This window comes from Chelon labrosus (assembly GCF_963514085.1).
Source record: "Chelon labrosus genome assembly, chromosome: 13".
NCBI classification, from domain to species: Eukaryota; Metazoa; Chordata; class Actinopteri; order Mugiliformes; family Mugilidae; genus Chelon; species Chelon labrosus.
In genome coordinates this window covers 11,896,742-11,917,775 of record NC_140346.1, presented here as the reverse complement: position 1 = coordinate 11,917,775, position 21,034 = coordinate 11,896,742, and the positions used below count along the sequence as shown (strand labels likewise).

The following is a 21,034-nucleotide window of genomic DNA, read 5'->3' as shown; positions in this document are numbered from 1 at the left end:
GAAAACGCATGCATCCTTGGCCATGTTGACGGGCTGGCTGCCGGTTCCTTAGTCTGTTGCTTTTGCTGCGTCAGCGGCAACAAACGAGCAAATTGTGAAGCAGCAGTCCTGTGGTGTCAGCACTTCATAAGACACTCTGTGATTCAAGACATTACATGGATTAACTAAAACACTGAGTCATACAAGTGGGACTCATGGGAAAAAGTAGTGGCCAACAGTGCCGGGTGTAGGAAGGTGAGCTCTTCCCCACTGGTTTGCATTGGAGCCGGGTTGAAGCTTACGGTTGCACAATTTGTTTTTGTTGGGAGCCAAGAAATTCCAAATAGGCGTGGGGTTTTACTTTCTGGAAACACTAGACCATACCGGTGCTAGCTTAGTGGAGGCACTGAATGATCCACACATGGGCTGCTTTAGTTTCTTTAACTACTTTGTGCTAACAGGACAGCTACCGTTGTACAAAATGAACCTTCTTATTGTAGCTCATTAACCACAACCAAAGCAGAGCTGTGTGTCTGGAGAAAATTTACTGCATATAAGCGCCAACGGTTTGAGCAGAGGTAACCGTCACTTGGTTGAAATGAAAGCAACTGTTTTTACTGTTCACCTACACGGATATTGGAAGAGCCAAATTACAGTATTGACTTTGTTAGTCAGAATCAATCCTTCAGGAGGACTAGGATGTAGGTGGTGTATTTCGGCAGAATGAAAAATAAAACTTTATAGTCTTTTTAAGGTGATTACAGTATTTTGCCTTGTAATATACAGACTTAAATAGGTCCTCTAACCTCCCCCTTTGCTGAATTTGTATATTCAAATTTTCTCATGGGTTCATTTCTGGTAGAGAATATGTGCAAGTCTGACTTATCTGTGTTCTCCCTGATCCCAGCGTCTTTTGTTGTCTTTGTTTTTGTCCCGCAGGCCAACCTGAATGACTCTCACAACCAGATGGTGGTCCACTGGGCAGGAGAAAAGAGCAACGTCATTGTAGCCTTGGCCCGGGACAGTGCAGGAGCCAGCGGGCCCAAAACCAGCTCTGTAAGTACACGTGGACACATCCATGCATACCAAATATAGGCCCACTAAAACTAGTATGTCCACCACTTTTTTTTTTTTCCTCCCCTCGTATGGTGTTTAGAGCGTAGTCTTGAGTCTCCATAATTTATTTAATCTAACTTAGCCATTACATTGTCTCAGCAAATCAGCAGCACAGCAGAGGGTTTGTTCATACTTGTTTTAACATGGTTCTCATGTTTCTGGTGATGTTACGATTGTTGAGCTGCACATTAATCCGTCCATCTGCTACTTCGACAACACACACTTGTATATAACACCGAAGGCCTGCTCTATACTTTTCTTAGTTTACTTGTGGGGAGTTTTAATGTTCAAGATCTAAATTGATTCTGTTGGACTGAAGCTTTTAGTTTGTCTTAAAAAAAACAAAAAAAAACAGCCTAGTTCATCTTATTATAGACGGACAACACAAACCAGACAGTATTTGATTTAACATTTTTGCCAATAACTGCCTAAACAACAGCCAGACCATGAGCTTGCAGCACTTTTTATTATTATTTTTTTTTTTCTGAAGACCTCACAGATTTCTAATTAGACCAAAAAGCCTTGAAAGAAAATTGATATTTTTAATTATCCCTTATCTCACACACCCACAACTGTCGTGCCAAATGTTTTGAAAGAGTAGATGTTTTCAAGTGCTTAATTGTCTCCTGAGGGATGTGATCAAGGGGTTACTTAAACCTCTTTTGTTAATTACAGATTTATGGAATGATTTCATTTTGGCATGCAGAAGTAGCGTCTCATCTCTTAGTGTATCCTCCTTGTCTTATCTACGTTCAGACTCAGCTATTTAAACGTTTGTTTGGTTTTTTTTCTGACCAGTTTCTTGACATTCAGAAGGTGTATTGCATTTGTTGGTTCTTGCAATTTTGCTTATCTATGCACCAAATTTAAAATAAACATATATAAGTTGCTTATATTTTGCCATCTCTGGCTGATATAACAATACCAGAAATGGTTCTTTCTTATGTGTTGCTTAGTAGTTGCAGGACAAAGCACAACTACCAATTTGCACAAAATACCGAGCTACCACCGTGGCATTAATTGTTAATGTATAAACTGAGCAGATTTCCAAACATCAGATATGAAATATGAATACAGCTATTATGCACAAACTTCACTTTCACTTGCTTCACTTAAGGTGCTGTTATCTTAATTAAAATAGCAGTGTACCCATGAACATGGGTGGAGGAGTCTTTGTAGGACTCATCAGGTCAGTTATTTGGACAATAAACACATGTAACCTACTGCTATGATGGGCTAAGATGGAAAAATGACTTTTATGCCATATTCCCTAGTCATTATTTTATCGGGGGACGCAAGGTACAACTTTTCATTACTGCCTCTTCGTCTTCTTGTCTTCAGGTCTACGTTTCCTACGACTACGGAACCACGTTCACACCCGTCTCAGACAAGTTCCAGCTTTCTGGGGCCAAGGTGAAGAATGGCAGCAAGCAAGTCATCTCCCAGTTCTACCACAGCCCTGCAGACAACCGGAGGGTGAGTCACAGTCACAGTCTGTGCCTTGTCACCTTCTCCTGGTAACACAGTGTTCCTAGGCTTAGGTGCCACTGAAAGTGGAATTATGAACATGGGTTTAGGAGTCTGTGGAAGCGAGACTGGACTCATCAGGTCAGTTGACCTACTCATGTAACCTACTGGTATGGTAGGCTAAGATGGAAAATGAATATCTCTGTTATGTTTGTTGTTTGTTACCAAGCCAACAAGTTGTAGAAAGTGTCTCAGTGTTGGTGGAGGTGCTTCTTAAAGGTTACTCTTTTATTACATCTCTTCCTCAATTCTTCCTTGGAGGTCTACCAAAATGAGAGGTCTGTGGACTGTGGACTTTTTTTGGACTTCAAACAGTTGCTGAATTTGGAACATTATTTTTTGTGCGGACTTAGTAACAACTGATATAAACAGATGATCGGATGATAAAACTTAATGACAAGCAAAAGTTTTAAGTTGAAGAATCATTCAAAGTTGATCAAAAGAAACATATGGCTTCTAAAGTAGAACTGGCAGAGATTATATACTGGTATACTGATAACAAACTAAACCGTATGTGTCTTCTGATCCTTGGTGGGGGCAAAAGGGTTTATATGTGTTTGGAGGAGCCATAAGGATGTGAGGAAGAGTTAAATGAGATACGAGAATTGAAGATTTAAAAAGATTATATAGACCGATCAGCCACGAGGAAAGTAAATAACATTGACCATCTTGTGTCAATACAATGTTCTGCTGGGAAACCTTTGGACCCGACATTCGTGTGGATGTTACTTAGACATGTACCACCCACTTAGACTAGACCAGACACCCCCACCACATAGCAACGACACTCCTTGACTATTGACCTGGCCTCCATATTCACCAGATCCCAAACTGATCAAGTATCTGTGATCCAAGCCTGATCCACAGAGGCCCCTCCCCTCAAACCCATTGGTTTAATCAGTGTATTTAAACACGACTAAATGTTTATTCAATATCATTCACTTTCGGGGTTGCAGAAATGTACTTGCCGTCAGTAAAAATACAAATCTTAGAATATTGAAACGTAACTTCAGCTTTTTGACAGCTGCCAGATCGACTTAATTTATGAAACAAAACATTTTTCAGCCTCTTCATGTTTAATTTACCTCTTGATACTCAGTTATTATTCAGCAGTTTATACTCCTCTGAGCACTCAAACAGCCTATTCTCCTAGTGGGACTAAATTAGCAAAGCTTGACGGCACATTAGTGATCTGGCACCTCTTTCCACTGCAACACTGCACCCAAGCACCAAAGGAGCGCCTTTTGCTTTAGGGAGTTTTTATTTATTTATTTATTTATTTTTTTGTATATCCAAGCAGTATCTTAAAGGAACCTGTTCTGATATATATTCAAGAGCACTGATGTGATCTCTATACCCTTGTCTGTGTGTAAGGGTCTCTTTTGAATTGTAGTACTCTGTTTATTCTATTAAATAAAGCACTATGAAAACGGTTGACAGTAGAAGGTCTTCTGTAACTCCAGAGGGTTAAACAACCCTGATGTTGTCACTGTGATGCCTTTAAAGGTGGAGGCTGCTTATGCACTTAAATGTGCTCTTGGTTGCATTTTTAGAAATTTAGGATCCAGCACTTACTTGTTATCAGTTAGAATGTCTCTCCCCGTGCTGTTTTGATTTAAATCATTCTTGTTTAGATCTGTCTCCTGTGAGTCGCCCAGTTTTATGGAAGCATAAAACCCAAATTCCTCTTGCACCCGTTTAAAGAAAGACGACGGTTTAACTTTACTGTCACTAATCGTTTCTGGACGACAACCTACGAAATCCTACTAGCGGATATAAACTCCCATTTATATTTATGTCGTTGTTTTGCAATATCGTTCTGGCTTTCATCAGTGCAGCTCCACACAGTGTATACTGTTGCTTCAAAGCAATTTGAGAAATTTGAAATTAGTGCAGTACATATCTAACCTTACGTACCTGTGAAATACATACACTTCTGTTTGAATAAATGTTTTTAATCTCATCCAGGAGTTCTAAGCCCTCTGTTTTTGTTGTTGTCGTCTTTCAGTACCTTTTCGTAGACTCCACCAACAATTACCTATGGAACACCTTTGACTTCTGCAAGAGCTTCCAGGGCTTCTCCCTCCCCTTCAAACCCACCGACCTGCTCCTCCACGCCAGACGCTCCAACCTGGTGCTCGGCTATGACAACTCTCACCCGAACAAACAGGTAAAGGCGCGCCCTGCCTCCGACTCTGAACTCAACAGGGCTGCGATTAAATCTCGTGTGAAACCACAACAATGACACAGGCATGTTTGGGATGAAACGAACTGCGATCTGTTTATTTGACTGCGTAGCATTGCCTTTTGCTTTCTTTAGTCTGTCCTTGTGTACATGGAGAAGCAATTGTATTGTCAACTTCAAGCTGTATTTTTAGATACAGATACTACTGCACGTACTGTATTATAGGTCTTCAAAGAACCCAAAGTATTTCTATAATTTGTTTAACCTGCTGTGAAAAAATAATCACTTGTCTCAGTCAGTACTTCACGTGCTTTATATTGTAACCAAGAGACGAAGCTCTTGGTTGCTTAGTTTGTGGAATCGCAGCTTTTTTTTAGTTTCTTTGTCTTGAGATGAAGCTTAATAGCACCAAACATCTCTCCAGTGTTCTCCTTGTCATGTGTGTGAGAGCCAAAATGAAGGAATGAGCTTGACCTACATTTTTACAGTTAACCATCCCCCCTCTACTTCTTCTTCTCTCCCCTTCCTCCTCCTCCTCCTCCTCCTCCTCCTCCTCCTCCTCCTCCTCCCTCCTCTCCCTACACCCTCTCTCTCCCACCCTGCCTCTATAGCTGTGGGAATCAGACGACTTTGGGGAGACGTGGTTGTTGATCCAAGAACATGTGAAGGCCTACTTTTGGTAAGATAACGACTGTCTCGGCACACAACAAGTTCACCGTGCACTGAAGGGTTATACATTCTGCAAGGAAGAAATGTCCTGAACTGTGGGAAGCACTCATCTGTGCAACATATGAAAGAAAAAGTAAATGCTACCTTCCTGAAAATACCAGCTAAATCTCCTCCAATTTCATGAGGTAACTACTAGCAACGGATTGACAACAAGCTGGTTGCTGAATAATTTAGATCTGGTTTTCGTAGGTATGTCACAAAATTGCTGTTGGCTGAGGTACAAACTCCTGATAGAATCTCAAGTCAAAACACAAACTGTAGAGTGGACAACTTGCAGCTGCTCAGCCTAGAAAATGTCTGCAAATAGTGTTGCACCCATGTTATCTGTATAGGAAATAAATATTTACTGCCACAGCTACAATGTATTTATTGTATTTCTAGTCAAATCAGGAAGTGCAGGTGATACAGTTTTTACAGCTGTTGTTTGAATTTGGTTGGAAGTATGTGTAATTAGATTCCTGCTGGAGCCTTCTGACCATGCCAGTTTGGGATTAGCATGATTCTCAGGTGGCTAGTTAATCTGGACAGCTGCCAGACAACAAGTTTTCTCAACTTTACGCTACAATCAATCTGTTAGCCACAAGTTAGCAGAGCCCGACGTCCAACGCACCTTTTCCCAATATGGAGAGGAAGCAACAGGGAATCATGTATGGGTGGTTATCAAGCATCTACAGCTACAAGTGGGTAACTCAGCGAAGCTACAGTCATTTTTGCCTTTGACAGTCACACCATCTGAATCCCCTGTTTTAGTTATTATAATCCATCTAACCCTTTAAAACTGAACGTGTCGCTGGCAGCACATTTGCGCAAGCGTGCTTGGATTACCGTAATTCTGTCATGGTTTTACAGCCAATGTATTGTGTCATTACGGTAATTTTACTTGCGCCTCTTCCAGAAGGTTGTTACACTCTTAACTGCCAGATATTGAAAACAGGAAAAAGCTCTTATTTACAGGACCTTTTTATAGTCAAAGTAAACAAACTTGAGGCTTGGGTGTTAAAGAGTTACCAGAAATGAAAAGATCTGACAGATATTCATTAACATTTTATTTTTATTAGATATGAAATCCAAATGTGTTGACAATAAAATGGACGTGTCTAGTTTGATTGTGTTGACCAGAAACAAAAGTATGTCAATAGCCTGTTCAAGGTCCCTTAATTCCCTCAAGCACGTTGAAGGAGTCTTGTTTTCTTCTAAAGGCAGTCGTGGTTTGTCAGTGTTTACTGTGGTGACACACTTTGTTTGCCGTTTCGGAGAACAAGTCAGGTGATTCAGTATGGGAGTTACCACACAGGACTGGACTTGAAGTCGTGTTTGCTTTAACTTTGTCTGCCACTGCCGTGTCACTCTCGTGACATTGCAGATAGCTAAAAGTGCAAAAAAAAAAGCAAATTTCTGTAAACCAATTTAAGTAGGAAAGGGTTTATTAATTGTAGCTGTTATGCCTCCTCTGCCTTTCAATGTATTTATTAATTACATTATTACAGAATATTTGGCCCTGAACAAACTGTTAAAAGGATCATTGAACAAGTCTTCTGATTTTTGCTTTGTTTGGAAAGTTTCTGTTCCCATAGAACGTAAAGGAAAGGAAAACTGGGTTAATATTATTAATGGAACTTTTTACTTTTTTCTACCTTTGGCTTTTTGGTGCACCACTGGTGGACTAGACAGTAGTAAAATAAAAGGTTTTATCACTTCAATTCTAGTCATTTTGTTAAGGTTGCTTGTCGTTATCTCAAGCACTCTCCAGCACAACTGGCCTCCATCTGACTTTTAGTGACTGACAAAAGACAAAAAACCCATGAATGCAGAGTAAAGCAGAATCAAGCTTTACAACGTTTCTGCCCAGTGGTTTCAGTTTGCATTCGGAGCCTGTGATGAGACATTTTCACAAAGTAATGAAAGGGGCTGGGAGACAGGCGTCCCTTGTTGTCTTTGTGCTGTGTTGATCTTGTGACACGAGGGAACGCTTCAGTCAGCCTTCGTTAGCGTTAGCTCTTTGGCGACGCTCGGTTTTACGGGCCCATTGACAGGCAAAAGATGGAACAGCTTACCTTGATGCTGTTTGTTTGAATCTCTTCCTCATAGCATTTTAAATCTGATTTCTTTTTGTGTTTAGTTTCATCATTGATGTCTGAATTGCAGTGGTTTTGGCAGATTAAATGCTACTTTTGGAAACATGATAAATGCAGCATGGAATGATGTGCTGCAATAAAACTTAGTTTCCCGCTTGCTGTGGGATAGATCTATATTATAACACAGACAGACCGCTAATAATTGCCTCTGAACAAGAGAAATGATACCACCTGCTGTGTCTCCAAATAGTTGATTTATAGGCCTAACTACCCAAATGATTGGTGGTGCAGTTTTTTCATGAGACCTTTTTTTCAGCGGCACTGCTGCCAGATCCAGAAAAAGACCCAAGTTATTACACTGAGCAACCAGTCTGAGTTTATTTCACATTCAAATCAGAAGTGGCCATGTTGCTTCAGACACAAGTAAACAAGGGCTCAGGGGAAATACGGAACCTATGTTCACTGATACCACGTAAAGTGAACATAGTGAAGCACAAACCACCTGCACATCTCTCCTAGACCTCGTTCAAGTTGCAGTCGTGTCTGGATTTGCTAAGCTGGACTGAATGTATTAGCATTTCTTGTGAAACATACTGCACACACTGACACAGAGAACAGAAACTAGTTTTGGCATGATTGAATAAATCTAAATGGAATAGAGATTTTATATAAAATACTGAGCGGAAATTAAACCAGACCCAGATCATGAGTATCATGGTGCATTCTAAGACAATATAATGGGTCTACTGTCAAATTGTCCAGTGAGTGGTTAGGTCAGGTTAGTGGTTAGGCCTGGTGATGAAGACTACCATTACTGTGGGATAGCTCAGTTGGAAACTGATATATTCTGTATCATCTGTTGGTTAAAGCACCAGTGCACTAGGAAAACACAACCATGGTCTTTACCTGCATTGTGCATACAGTGATCAACACTTAAAGCCAAACTTAGTAGTTATTTCCACAATCAGAATTGCTTCAGTATTATTTAGCAGCCTCGACTTTTTGCATCAAAAAGAACCATGTTCTTCAAGTGAGTCCACGATTTCCAGAGTTTCATTTCACCGGTAGCATTTATCTGTCAACAAGTAAGGTCTGAGAAAGCCTGTTAAAGCTACACCACAGCAGTAGTAAACCAGCCAAGAGAAACTGCAAATTATCTGAGGACAAAGGCAGCGTAAATAAGGATTGATCTTAACCCCCCCCCCCCCCCCCCCATGGCTCCATCCAATTAGGATCTAACCCTGTTTGTTCTGGCTTTAGCAGAGGCTGCTACTGTTGTGCTGCACATCAGTCGGAAAGCAAAAGAAACTCAAGCCTGAGTGTCAGCCTACTGCTGGCAGTGTTCAAAACCTACCCACCAAGCTCCTAATCCTGTCATCCTGCTGCTAGGAGACAGACTGAGAGGCACAATCCTCTGTGTATGTGCAATACAATATAATACAGCAATCTCTTCTTCCATATGGATAAGAGAAAACTGTACAAATCCCGTGTAAAGCTGCGTGGAGAGAAACAGAGGGAACTGTGGAAATTAGAGACGGAGGTACATTGGGTGAGGAAGGTTACAGCACATGGAGACCAGACAAATTGTTTTTGGTTCATTAATCAGATAAAGTGGCTTGTCAGACAATGTCTGCAATGATCTGAAAAAAAAAAAAAAAAAAAAGTACACTCCTCATTGTATTAGTGCAGCAGGACACAGTACAGAACGGAGGAAGCTAGCAAGCCATGATGGATTATGAAGCTAAACCATGTGTGAACTAATGCGTGGAAGCACATTGGATTTAATAACCTAGAAGACCAGGTACATGGATAAAAATATGGCATTCCTTGACTCTATAAACTGCCTTACTGTAAGTGTTGCTTGTCATGTAAACATTAGCTTAACACTGGTGAAGTAGTGGAGAAATTGTGAATAAAACAAACATGGTTCATGATTAGTTCGGGTTGTGGTTGAATTATTTAGAATGACTGTGGTAACCCAAAGAATAACAATCAACTAAATTCTAGCATGGAAGCCAGACCAGCTTCCCTGCCCCCATTTATTTTTTTGTGGAGAATTGGTCTGGGATTGCTCCATTGGGAACTGATTATGCTCTGATTAAGTTTAAGTTTGGGCTTTCTTTATGTGGTGATGGACAGAAGAGAAACGGCGGCATAGTCGTACATGTCATCTAAACACTGGGGAGTTGAAATTACTTGCAGCTGAATGGCGCTGATCGATTGAAGGATTATCCAACTTCCTGCAGAGGTGTTTTTTTTCTTCATATCAGTTGAAACATACCTCAAAAATGAAATGAAAACCAAATGGCATGTTACTAGACCCTGATAAAAGTAAAATAAGTAGATAACAGACTTTACCTCACCAGGAGACACCTTGCCTCGCTTATTATGTGCACATTTGACCAATAGTCCAGCAAAGTAACACATTTAGCCGTAGCTAGCCTGCACTCATTGATTTTTATATTAAATTAGATCTGAAGGGATGTTCACCTCTACCATGATGACTTGTTTAATTATACATTTTTGTATTTTTTTGCACTTTAGCAGTCCAAGAACGTTCTTTCACAAATATTTCAGAAAGCCCAAACGGAATGATAAACAAAAGTAGTAGAAAATGAGAAACTGCCAAAACAGCGGAGGAAGTGTTTGGAAGGGGCGTGCATTAATTCAAAGGAAGGGACAGAGACGGACTACGAATAGCTCTCCATGCACTCTCAGGCCAGACACTGTCCATCAGTTGAACAGGGACCCTTGAAAGAATGCTGCCGAGGCAGAGCCCGTCCGAGACACTGCTCTCTCTGTTTAGCTCTCGAGACCCTAGAGGGAAAAACACTGATTTGGAAGGCAGACGATAAGACGCAGTGAGACTCCTTCATTCATTCCGACTGGCTTTCGGTGCCACGGTTTCTGAACGACCCTTGCTGTACGCTCGCAGCCACAAATAGCCTGGCCACGATGTCCTTTAGGATTGACACAGAGAGAGATATTTTCAGTATGAACATGCTTATAGTCTGTATTTTGAGCTGTCATTTATTATCTTGAAAACTGGCCATTTTTATGTGAAAAACAAGATTCCGTTACTTAAAGGGGAACTACTGTTTTTTACAACCTGGACCTTATTTCTGGCATAAAATATGATCGTTTACTTACCCATATAACTTTTCTGTAATTTGTAGTCCTTCAGGAGATATTTAGAACCGCGTATAACCATAAAGTGGGAGAGACTGGGGCACCGAAACGCAGCCTCTAAATAACGCATTATCCAGGTCAGAAGACATCATCCGGGGTCTGTAGTTCAATCTACAGACGCCGGATGATGATAACAGGTAACTCCAGACTCAACGGGCAATAGCACCAGCGTACGATAAGAAAATATTGGTGAAATGAATGAGTTTCGCGGCAGATAATGCGTTATTTAGAGCCTGTGTCTCGGTGCCCCAGTCACTCCCACTATATGGATATACGCAGATCTAAATATCTCCCGAAGGACTACAAATTACACAAAAGTTATATGGGTGAATAAACGGCCGTATTTTATGCCAGAAATAAGGTCCAGGTTGTAAAGAACAGTAGTTCCCCTTTAAGACATTCTAGCAGCTGTGTAATAGGGTTTAATCCCGGGAAACGGGATTCCCGGGAAATCTGATCAAGACTATTTCCCGATTCCCGGGAAAGGTTATGACGGGAAACGGGAAATATATATTTATTTTTTGTTACACGTGCGCTTCTATTGTTGTCTTACGTTAACGTTGAATTCAGTGCAGCAGTAGGCTATAGCCTAGAAATCCACGCACCCTAGTGGCAGCAAATGTCATTTGCAGCAGTAGGCTACCAACCTCCTGATGATGTCTGCAGCCAGCTTTGTTAGGCCGTAAGGTGAACCCTGTTATCGTTTCATCCCGCTCCACAGTCTGGCATCTACACAATCTTTAGTTCATAAAACACAACGAGTCATGCTAAGCTACCCAAAAAAAGTTCGTCGCAAAAATTCCAGTCGATTGCCGATGCGTCTATGTTTTATGCAGAACTAGTTTCTTCAGGGCGTAATAAGATCTTGGTCGCGACTGGTGGCACGGTTGGTCATGTGATCGTTCTACACCAATACGGTAGCTGCTTTTTGGCAGATAGGCTGTCACGCATGCAGCTCACTTGATCACGCAGCAGAATTGATCATTGCAAACTTTGTTGATATGGACATAAACTGTGTTTCTTGCCCTAATAATGTTACAAACAATATAAAACATGCTGGGAACGCATATTTGAATGATATCGATACATTACTTGGGCAAAAACAACAACAACAAAAAACAGCTGTTTCCCGGGATTCCCGGGAAATGGGTCGTCTTTTTCCGGGATCTGATTCATCTAATTTTCGGGAAAAATATTAAACCCTACTGTGTAAGGCTGCGTACATGACTCCTTTGAAGAATGAATTTCCTTAGAATTCTGAGCACAGTGAGGAAACCCGCTGGAGGCACATACAAGCTCCTCTTAGAAAGAACAGGGGTGTACAAGAAACTCTGAACTTTCTTGTTGTGAGGTGACAGTGGTAGCCTCTGAGTCACCTTGTGGCCTTTTTGAAAAATCAGTCACTAAGAGCTGTTTTTCACCTGCTATGACTTTGAATCACCGGCCATTTTTACCCCTGCTGGGAGAGCAGAGCTTCAAGGGCGGCAGTGTTGGTCAATTTGTCACTCTTTCGGGAGGCCGTGGTCAAACCTCTCTGGCACGGATTTGGTCAAATGAGCAGAACACCCACAGTGGAACTTTTTGACCCCTAGCAGCTTTTAAGGCTTTAATTGACACTGCATTAAAATGCCTCAGAGGCTGGGTTGATGGGAGTGGTAGGTGTAATTAAGAGTTGACCTGTTTAAATGACAAAGTAATCTGCCGGGCATGTGCTCTTGCAGACGTTTGACTGGCGATGGATGACAACAGATTGTATCGCCACACTTTTTTGGCTTACTGGTCAAACAATTGAAATACATTAGCTTTACAACGTTTTGTTGTTGTCGGCAAAGCAACTCAGCTGTTAGACGACTGTGTCATTATGTCCCCATCGCCTTTGGGAAGCTAGTAAACTCTACAGAGGCTTGTAGAGTTTTGAGCAGATTTGATGGATATTTAGAATTTAGTTTGATAGCGATTAATGCAAATCGGTTCATAAATAACAAATCAGATTGAACCGTGCTTTTTAACAGTGTGTTCGGAATTAGTACAAGGAAATAGCATGGTAAAACTAATAAAAAAGAAAAAAAGAAAAAGCAGATTGAAAATGAATAATATTTCTCCTGAACTTAGACGGCTACAGTGAATAATCCTGAAGTAGGAAATAGGTCAGGATCCTTCTTTGAAGTTGAGAATTATGTATAATGGATGGCTAAAGGAAGAAATTCTAAAATTTGTATGTACTGTGGACTTACTGGTACTAAATTATTAAATAACCACTAAGGTACTGTTTCCCTAAGATTTTCACAAAAATATGTGAGAAAACATCTTCCTCCCTCACCTGTTCGTGCTTTCTCATCATCTCCTAATCTCGTTTTAATCCACCTCATCGCCTTTTCCCAATCCTTTCTCTTTTCCCCATTTCAGGGGCGTGGAACCCTACGACCCCCCGACCACGGTGCTCGTCCAGAGACACGAGCCCCTGGGTTTCTCCACTATACTCAGCAGCACAGACTTCTTCCAGAACCACAAGGTGATACTGGAACAGGTGGACAGCTTCCAGCTCCGAGACAAGTACATGTTCGCCACCACCACTCGGGTAAGAGGGAGGGAATGAAGTGTCTTTTACTCTTTTGCACGGTTTTCAGACATAATCCTTTTACAGAATCATTTCACTGACATGATCTGTTGGTTAGTCAGTTGACAGCAAATTGATGAAAGGTTTCGATACAACACTTTCTTAATTTTGTACCATGGTAAATGATGCTGGTCAAACAATACTTTAGTAATTTTAAGACTTCCTTTTGGGTTTAGAGATATGTGCACCAGGTGAAAGTTACAAAGGGTGTAGCTACATATTTTAGGAGTAGCTCAACATGTAGGGGAATGGTCATTTATTGTAATTCTGTCCAACAATGCAACATTAAGATCAATGTCTGTCCCTGGAGCCAGTTAGCCTAGTGAAATATAAAGACAGGAAGTGGGTAAAACGGTGAGCCTAGCTCTCCAACGTTCAGAAAATTTCAGTACAATGTGTTAATCAATGAGCATTATTGTGATTATACATTCTCCAGTAAGGTGTAGATGTTTTCCACCTCATTGGCCTATGATCATACTTAATGCGCCTGCTTTTCCTTTATTGGTTAGACAGGATAGCTTTCCTCTGCCAAAACAAGATCTGAATCTGGACATGTTATCTGGATGACAACATCTGGAATGATGTGTCTTTGCATGCACCAGACAGATCAGTTAACCTGCTCTATGTCCTGGCAGCATAGGCATCCTACTTCACATTCCCACCACATATTATACTTTAAAAGAAGACACAAGATACGTTCTAGTCACTGTATGCATACAACAAAATGATGTCAATGTCAACTTATATATAAAGCACATTTAAAAATGTTGACCAAAGTGCTGTACAGAGCAGGATGTGAAAGTATATAAAACACATAAAGGCACAGTCAGCACAAAAACAGCAACAATGAAGAAGAAGAAGAAGTAAAAAAAGAAAACCAAAGCCCTCAAATGGTTTCAAAGTTTTCAGAATTGATTTAAAACAGGCCAAATACGCAGAGGCAAACTGTTCCAGAGTTTGGGGGCAGCAGCTGAGAAAGCAACGATCTCCCTTGTGCTTCAACTGTGTTCCTGGGACAACCAGAACGTTCAGTGATTTATAGGCGAGGAGACTATGTTCGATCGAAAGAACAATATAGGAAAATGGAAACAAAAAAAGCAAAAATTTTCGCATACATGAAATTATGTTGCATGTACTGTAGTAAATTTAAGCAAATTAAATGTAGGAGGAGTTATATAGGAGAAATCAAAATTATTGCACAGGTTCTGGTCCTCAGCAGCTAGTTTAGTTTGCATGTTTATGTGTGGGTGAAAAGCTCTTCCTCAGCCTGTTAATTTGTGTTTCGATGTGCTGTATCTTTTCCCTGACGGCGTGGATGGATTGGGTCTTCACTGGTGTAGCTAGCTCTCTTGAACTGCGCAGCTGGCGCACCCCGCACCCTGACACACTAACAGACGATGCTTTCTGTAGTGAGAGTCTTTTTGAAAATTGGGAAACAGGAATAATCTTCCAGCTGAAACTGTAAAACCAACGATTCAGTTTCCGTTTGGGTTAACACAAAAAAAACTTGAACTGTTCACACATACTGAGTTTACTGATAAGGCCCTGTTCCCGGTAATCTGCCTGGGAGACAGTGCTGAAGTGTGTGCATGAGAAAAGAAAAAGCATAAGAACACTGTAAAATTATAAAGCTTTAAATTATAGGGGCAAAGCGCACACTGTGTTTTTCCATTAATTTTATTTCAGTCAGTCAGCCCTTATTAGTGTTGTAGTGTTTTCTGTAGTTTCCCCACTGTTCTCTAAATGTCACATAATCTTTATTTAAACTGCGTCAGTGTTCAGACACATAGCTATGGCATTTCCTGCTGTGCACCTTCACACACTTATTTAAGCATGTGTTACAACCATGTAGTGAGCGGCCATTTTTCCACCTTAGCATAATGTGCTGGGCTTAACAGACGCGAGATCAATATTTGGCTGGCGGTGCACATGAAGTGCAGTATGTTTGTCATCGTTAGTCTCTAGTGTTGGTGTGATGGAAGCCTCAGTCAGGCAGCAGACAGGCAGAGGGGAGCAGATGGTGAAAATGATTTGGATCTCATCTCCTGCCTTGTTTCGCAGGCTGCCGAGGACAGATTTGCTTTCCTCTGTGTCGCGCGTCGGCTCCGGCGTGGGCTGACGGGAGCCTGTAGCCGCAGCTTTTTAGAAAACAGCCGATTGTCAAGAGAGGTTGGCCGCGAAGGAGCTGTCTGATCTCATAATTGTTATCAGATGGTTCATCATGCCGAGTTAATGCATCTAACTGCGCTTCAGATCAGCAGGGGAACACGAGGAGCTACATGACCTCTTGCTGCTATGATGAAGTGGCTGTTTGCATATTGCTTGGATGCTTAAAAGACAGAAATCACTTCACCCTAACTGTGGTTTGGATGAAGTTTGGTAGTTCACTGCAGTCTTAATTGTCTGCGGGTCTAATGATGTGAATCAATCTGTTTTCTGTAGCTTGGTATAGAGATACACCAAATGTGCTTCATGGGGTATGCTCGGCTTAAATGTCCAACTATTCTTCTCTGTACCAAAGGATCCTTGCTTACAGGAAGTTAACTTGTGCCTGCTGCCACCTGCTAACCCGGCTAACAAGGCTTTCATTGTTGTAAAGTCCTACCGGGTGCTTCTGTCCCTGAGCTGTTTTACAGATAGATAATCCTTCTATGTGCACAGGTGTGTGTTATTGAAAATAATGCTTGATTAAGTCTGAAAGTCATCTATCTCTATAGATGCACCAAACAAACTGTTCCGACCCAGCTCTGCTTGAGAGAGAGGGAAGCGACACTGAACCAGACGATGTTGACTGAAGTGAAGGTTTTATTGTTTTAGTGATTAGATGACCAAAAATTAATAGCGGAAGCGTGCTGTTCCCCTGAGAACGCGTAGGTCGATGGATCGAAACCTTCCTGTATCATGTCCTCTGTGGGGAGCTGTGGCGTAGACGTTAGAGAAGCAGCTTGGGACCGAAGGGTCACAGGTTGGCACCCCCCTGTGTTCATGGATGAGGTGCTATGAGCAATCGCAGGGTGCTACCCAAGCGGCAGCCCACTGCTCCAAGTGTACACACTACTGTGAATAAATGGATGGGTCAAATGCAGAGAGCGATTTTCCCCATTAGGGATCAATAAAGTTATAAAGTTTGAAGTGCAGACAAAGGGGCATCTGTATACGCAACTAACAGAGAAGTTAACACAATATGGGCATGGCAATGTTTAAAGGTTGTAATAATGAGGATGTCAAAACTGAAGAAACAAGACTGAGATCCAATTACAAATGTGGTTCAGCATGCCACAGAGGTCAACCTCAAACACACTGTTAAAGCCCTAACTGTTGGATCACTTGTTCGTACTGAATCAAACTTCTGAATGTGTCTTGAAAAGATATCTGCTATACTACTGCCTTGATATCTGTTAGCAAAGACGAGTTTCCTTTTCGTGGTGAAGAAGAGCAACAGAGGGAGGAGTGTGTCTGTCAGTGCCTACGTGCTGTTAGCCTTGTAGCTAGAGGATAGTTATAAGAGGCAGAATCAGTTACTCAGTTACACCAGTGTGTTAATCATCTTAACCGAATTTTCAATTGTGCGCGGCATCTTATCCCATCAGTGTGTGAAACTATAATGTTCGCTAATGTTCGCTCATCAGACAAAGGGGAACACTGAAAGGCTGGAGTGACTGAAAGCAATCAATAACATCTGCCTGGATGTGCTGAGCTAAATGCAGGTTTAAACTATCAGATGTAGAAAGTGCAGAATAAAATGATGAGTCAGAGGAAATGAATTATCTCTAGAGGGATTAGGCAACAATGATTTCACAACAGAGCATCGCCTTAGAAGCTGGGTTGAACTGATAACGAGGATTGTTCAGGTTCTGGTTTTGCTTAATACCTTTACCACTAAGTCACAAGAACATCACTGAAATCATACTCGCTGTATGATGACCTAATGATCCTGAGTGAGCCCAACTTTAGCTGCTGACCATATTTCATGGTTTTCAGCAGCGCAGGGACCTTTATCAGAGTCACATTTACTATGCATGAAATTCACTATATGAAAACATATTTGCATGCAAACCAGAGGCTGTGACAAACTCGAAAACATGAGGCAACTGCTACACAAGTTGGTAATACATTTGAATTGTGATTGAAGTCATTTTTTGGCCGGTGTTGGATAGTTTTTCAGTGGAGTAAGGCTAGAATTAATGGGTGCAGCAAATGTGAGGGTAAGAGTCTCAGTGTATGGGGGCAGTATCCTGCTCTACCAGGTATTAGGGTGCTCTTTATTCTTTTTACCTACAGAAACTCAAGACAAAACAATAGGAATGGTTTTCTTTATTAAAACTGTATGGAAAACAAAAACAGTAAGTGTTCATCCGTGCCACTGCTTGGCAATGAGCAGAGAAACATTCACAAAAGTTTTCAATGTAACCATGCACTACTTTAGGTGAACATTACTAAATAATAAAATGACACACTGAGCATTGGAACAGTATTGCGATCATACTTGCGATCAGTTGTTTTTGACACCTTTTCAAACCCAGGCTTTTTTTTTTTGCCTGTGTAAATGACTGCTGACGCCTCCTGTAAGTTATTTTAATCAGTTTCCTGTTTTGTCATGTGGGGTGACACTGAAATATATAGCAGGTGGAATGTGCTTTTTTTCCCCCACTTCCTTTTTCAGATATGTTGTGCTACTGTGTTTAGTTTTAATCTGAATTGAGCAAACTTTACACAGCACAGCGGCCTGTTCCTGTCAGACAAAACAGTTTCCATAACAGTGAAGTAAAGTGACTACCTTTATTTGCTGATATCTCCTCATCCTTAGCAGCTGCCTTTACTGAAGCTTATTGTGAACAAAGCTCAGGTGTGCCATCGAATCAAAGAAAACGTCACTACAAAGAACCGGCTGCCGTTCTGGTGACAGGGAGGATAAAAACACAGTATTTGTAATTTAAGCATTTTTCATATCATTCACAGTATCGTTCAGCAACCCAAATTAACTTGAGATATCACCCAGCCCTACTTTGAAATGGGAACAATCTACTGTATATCCAGAAGTATGATAAAACATCCCCCACTCACGGAACGGATAAAATGTAATCTAGATTGGAGAAAGAAACCTTCTCAAATTAGTCTGTGACCTAACACTGATCCATTTAGGGCGTGCTGACAGAGACGACAGAGAGAAACTTTCAGGACAAGAAGGTGAAATGATGTTGCCAAGGCTTTGCCACTCATTCCTAGAAAGTCAGGGAGGAACAGTAGACACTGGTGAGTTCATGATAAAGTCAGGGACAGTTTAATGATAACTGAAAAGACAAGATACGATAAAGAGAGAGGGAATCAGAGGCACAAAGATAAGAAACAATTTGGTCATCATTGAAATAGAGATGGTGTGTGTCTGCCAGAACTCGGTAATTATACAAAATAAACAACCTTATTACTCGACGGATTTATTCTTTGCTAGACTGATTGTATTTTCAGACTCATTAGCACTGTGTTTTTGCAGTTTAAAATATGTAAAGAGCAGCCTGTCTCAGCCAGCTTTCTGTCGTGTCATCTTCTCCCTGTGTTTTTATCAAGTTGGGCTGTACTTCCTCCAAACTGTTGTTTTTAAAACGTGCTGACACGTCTTTTTCACTTCAATTTGTCGTGCCCTGAGCGAAGTCACATCTCTTCTCGTCCGCCTTTCTTAGGATGTTTTGTGAAATTGCTCCTGTTCTAATATCGCTCAGTGTTTCCCCTTTGTGTCGTTGTAGTCAACTTACCGTATCTTGGCTGGCAGCATTCTTTTTTTTTTTTTTTTTCGGCGACACTTAATGTGGAGGCGCCGATTTATCCCGCTGTGGCTCATTGGCTGAGCAATTGTGTCCCCAACAAATGGACTATTTCCTGTTGACTGAGTAGAACCACAGTCCCTCTTTGTTTTATTAAACGAGACCAGTTTTTAGATGTACGCTCTTGAATAAATTAGGGCCTTAGTGCTTTGAATGGAAGAAGGGTGTCAGAAAATATTAAGAGACAGACTGACACAATTCCAGACCTCTGAACTGGAGCGTTAATCTCTCATTTGTTCCACTTACTCCTTCCAACCTGAAATCAACTAACATAAGCACAACGTCAGTTTGAATGATAACACTTGTTATTACTTAAATACACTCTCACACACACACACACACGCGACTTCTCAGCAACACAGTCTGTGTTGTAGTGATTGACCTGTCTGTGACCCCCAGAGCTGATAGCACCAGTCAGGCAGACGAGTCCAGCCCTCAGCACAGCCACTGCCCCTGGGGCTTATATGGAGATGACTGTAGATGAAGGAGGCTGGAACAGACGCAGACTGACCTGTCACAAACCATCAGCTCTGTTAGCCGCTTACTGCTCGCACCGCCGTCTTTCTTTTCTGCCTTGCTCATCGGCTATAAAAAGAATGGTTCTCGTAGCCTAGTCTCAGTTACTTTCTCCCTTCCTCAGTCTTTGGCTCGCACTAATAGGATTAGAATAATGGAATATCACAAGTGCTTTTGGCAGCACTGAGCTGCTTAAGCTAATTAAAGAGGCAGAAATGGGGAGAGTTTTATCTAACAGTAGGAATCCGGAGCAATAGAGTGCCAAACAGACCTTAAAGACCTCAGCCTTTGGTTCCGTCGAGGAGACCCAAGGAAGATAACAGGCTAAGCATATGTAATGGGATGCAGATAAGGCTCACGGTTATCTGGTCTCCATAGTCCTTCTCATTTAGATCTCAGATTCTCTACAAAAGCAGCCTGTAACAAAAAGAGAAAAACAGGAAATGCTGTCTAGTGGTTACAGAAGCTTTTGCTTTCTCACAGTTCATCAGAATACTTTAGTTCAGTGTGTACCTCAGATTGCTTAAAAAATCCTGGCAGTGACCTTAAAAGATAACACACACAAAAAAAAAATACATTTCCATATTGACAGTATTGTTTTTTAGTAGATAGAGAAGTGGTATTATTTATTTTATAATCTAAACCAATGAGAAAGGTGGGCAGTATCAAGGCTGTGACTTCCACTGTAGGATCTTGGCTGAAACAAGTTGCTATCTCACCCACTGGCTACTTCCATCGCGTAACAGGAAATGGCACAACAACCAACAACCTGGGGTTTCTTTGAAGAGCAGGTGGCACTGGGGGAAATCAGGCTTCCTTAGAGGAGTGGGTCCAACTGAGTGCAAACCTGTGCCCATAAACGAGGGAGATTGAGAGCCTCACATTATTGGGGGAAAAAAAAATATTGTTAATTCCAGAGCTCTATATGGGGTGAAGAGTTAACCAGACCCATCAATCTGTTGTCCAGTTTGGTCCAGGGATCTCCAGCTTTGGACAAATCCAGTTCAGACCCAGTAAAGGCACAGTAAATTTGAGTTCCTGTCCAGCTGTTGGAAGGTTACATGCTGTGCAGCTGTACATGTAGAAGATGAATAAAAAGTGTTTAACTTCTTGATGCCCCTTGGGTGGAACAGAAATGTGAGCCTGGTTGTCACATGCTAATTTCTAGATTCTCAAGCTTTTTAGATGATACTGGGTCAACTAAAATCTCATCACAGTAAAAAATATAAAAATGAAGTCAGTACAGGCTGCATTCAGGCTGCACACAAAACTATTGCTCATG

The 21,034-nt window shown here is 41.3% G+C and overlaps 1 protein-coding gene across 1 annotated transcript in view; it reads left to right on the top strand.

Moving 5' to 3' along the window:
- Positions 1 to 21,034, top strand: part of sorl1 (sortilin-related receptor, L(DLR class) A repeats containing) — an 81,846-nt gene that overhangs the window by 19,926 nt on the left and 40,886 nt on the right. Inside the window, exons 2-6 of the mRNA XM_084559416.1 lie at positions 919 to 1,035; positions 2,437 to 2,571; positions 4,631 to 4,792; positions 5,419 to 5,486; positions 13,207 to 13,378. Of these exons, the coding sequence (XP_084415542.1) occupies positions 919 to 1,035; positions 2,437 to 2,571; positions 4,631 to 4,792; positions 5,419 to 5,486; positions 13,207 to 13,378 (654 nt within the window). The remainder of the gene's footprint in view (positions 1 to 918; positions 1,036 to 2,436; positions 2,572 to 4,630; positions 4,793 to 5,418; positions 5,487 to 13,206; positions 13,379 to 21,034) is intronic.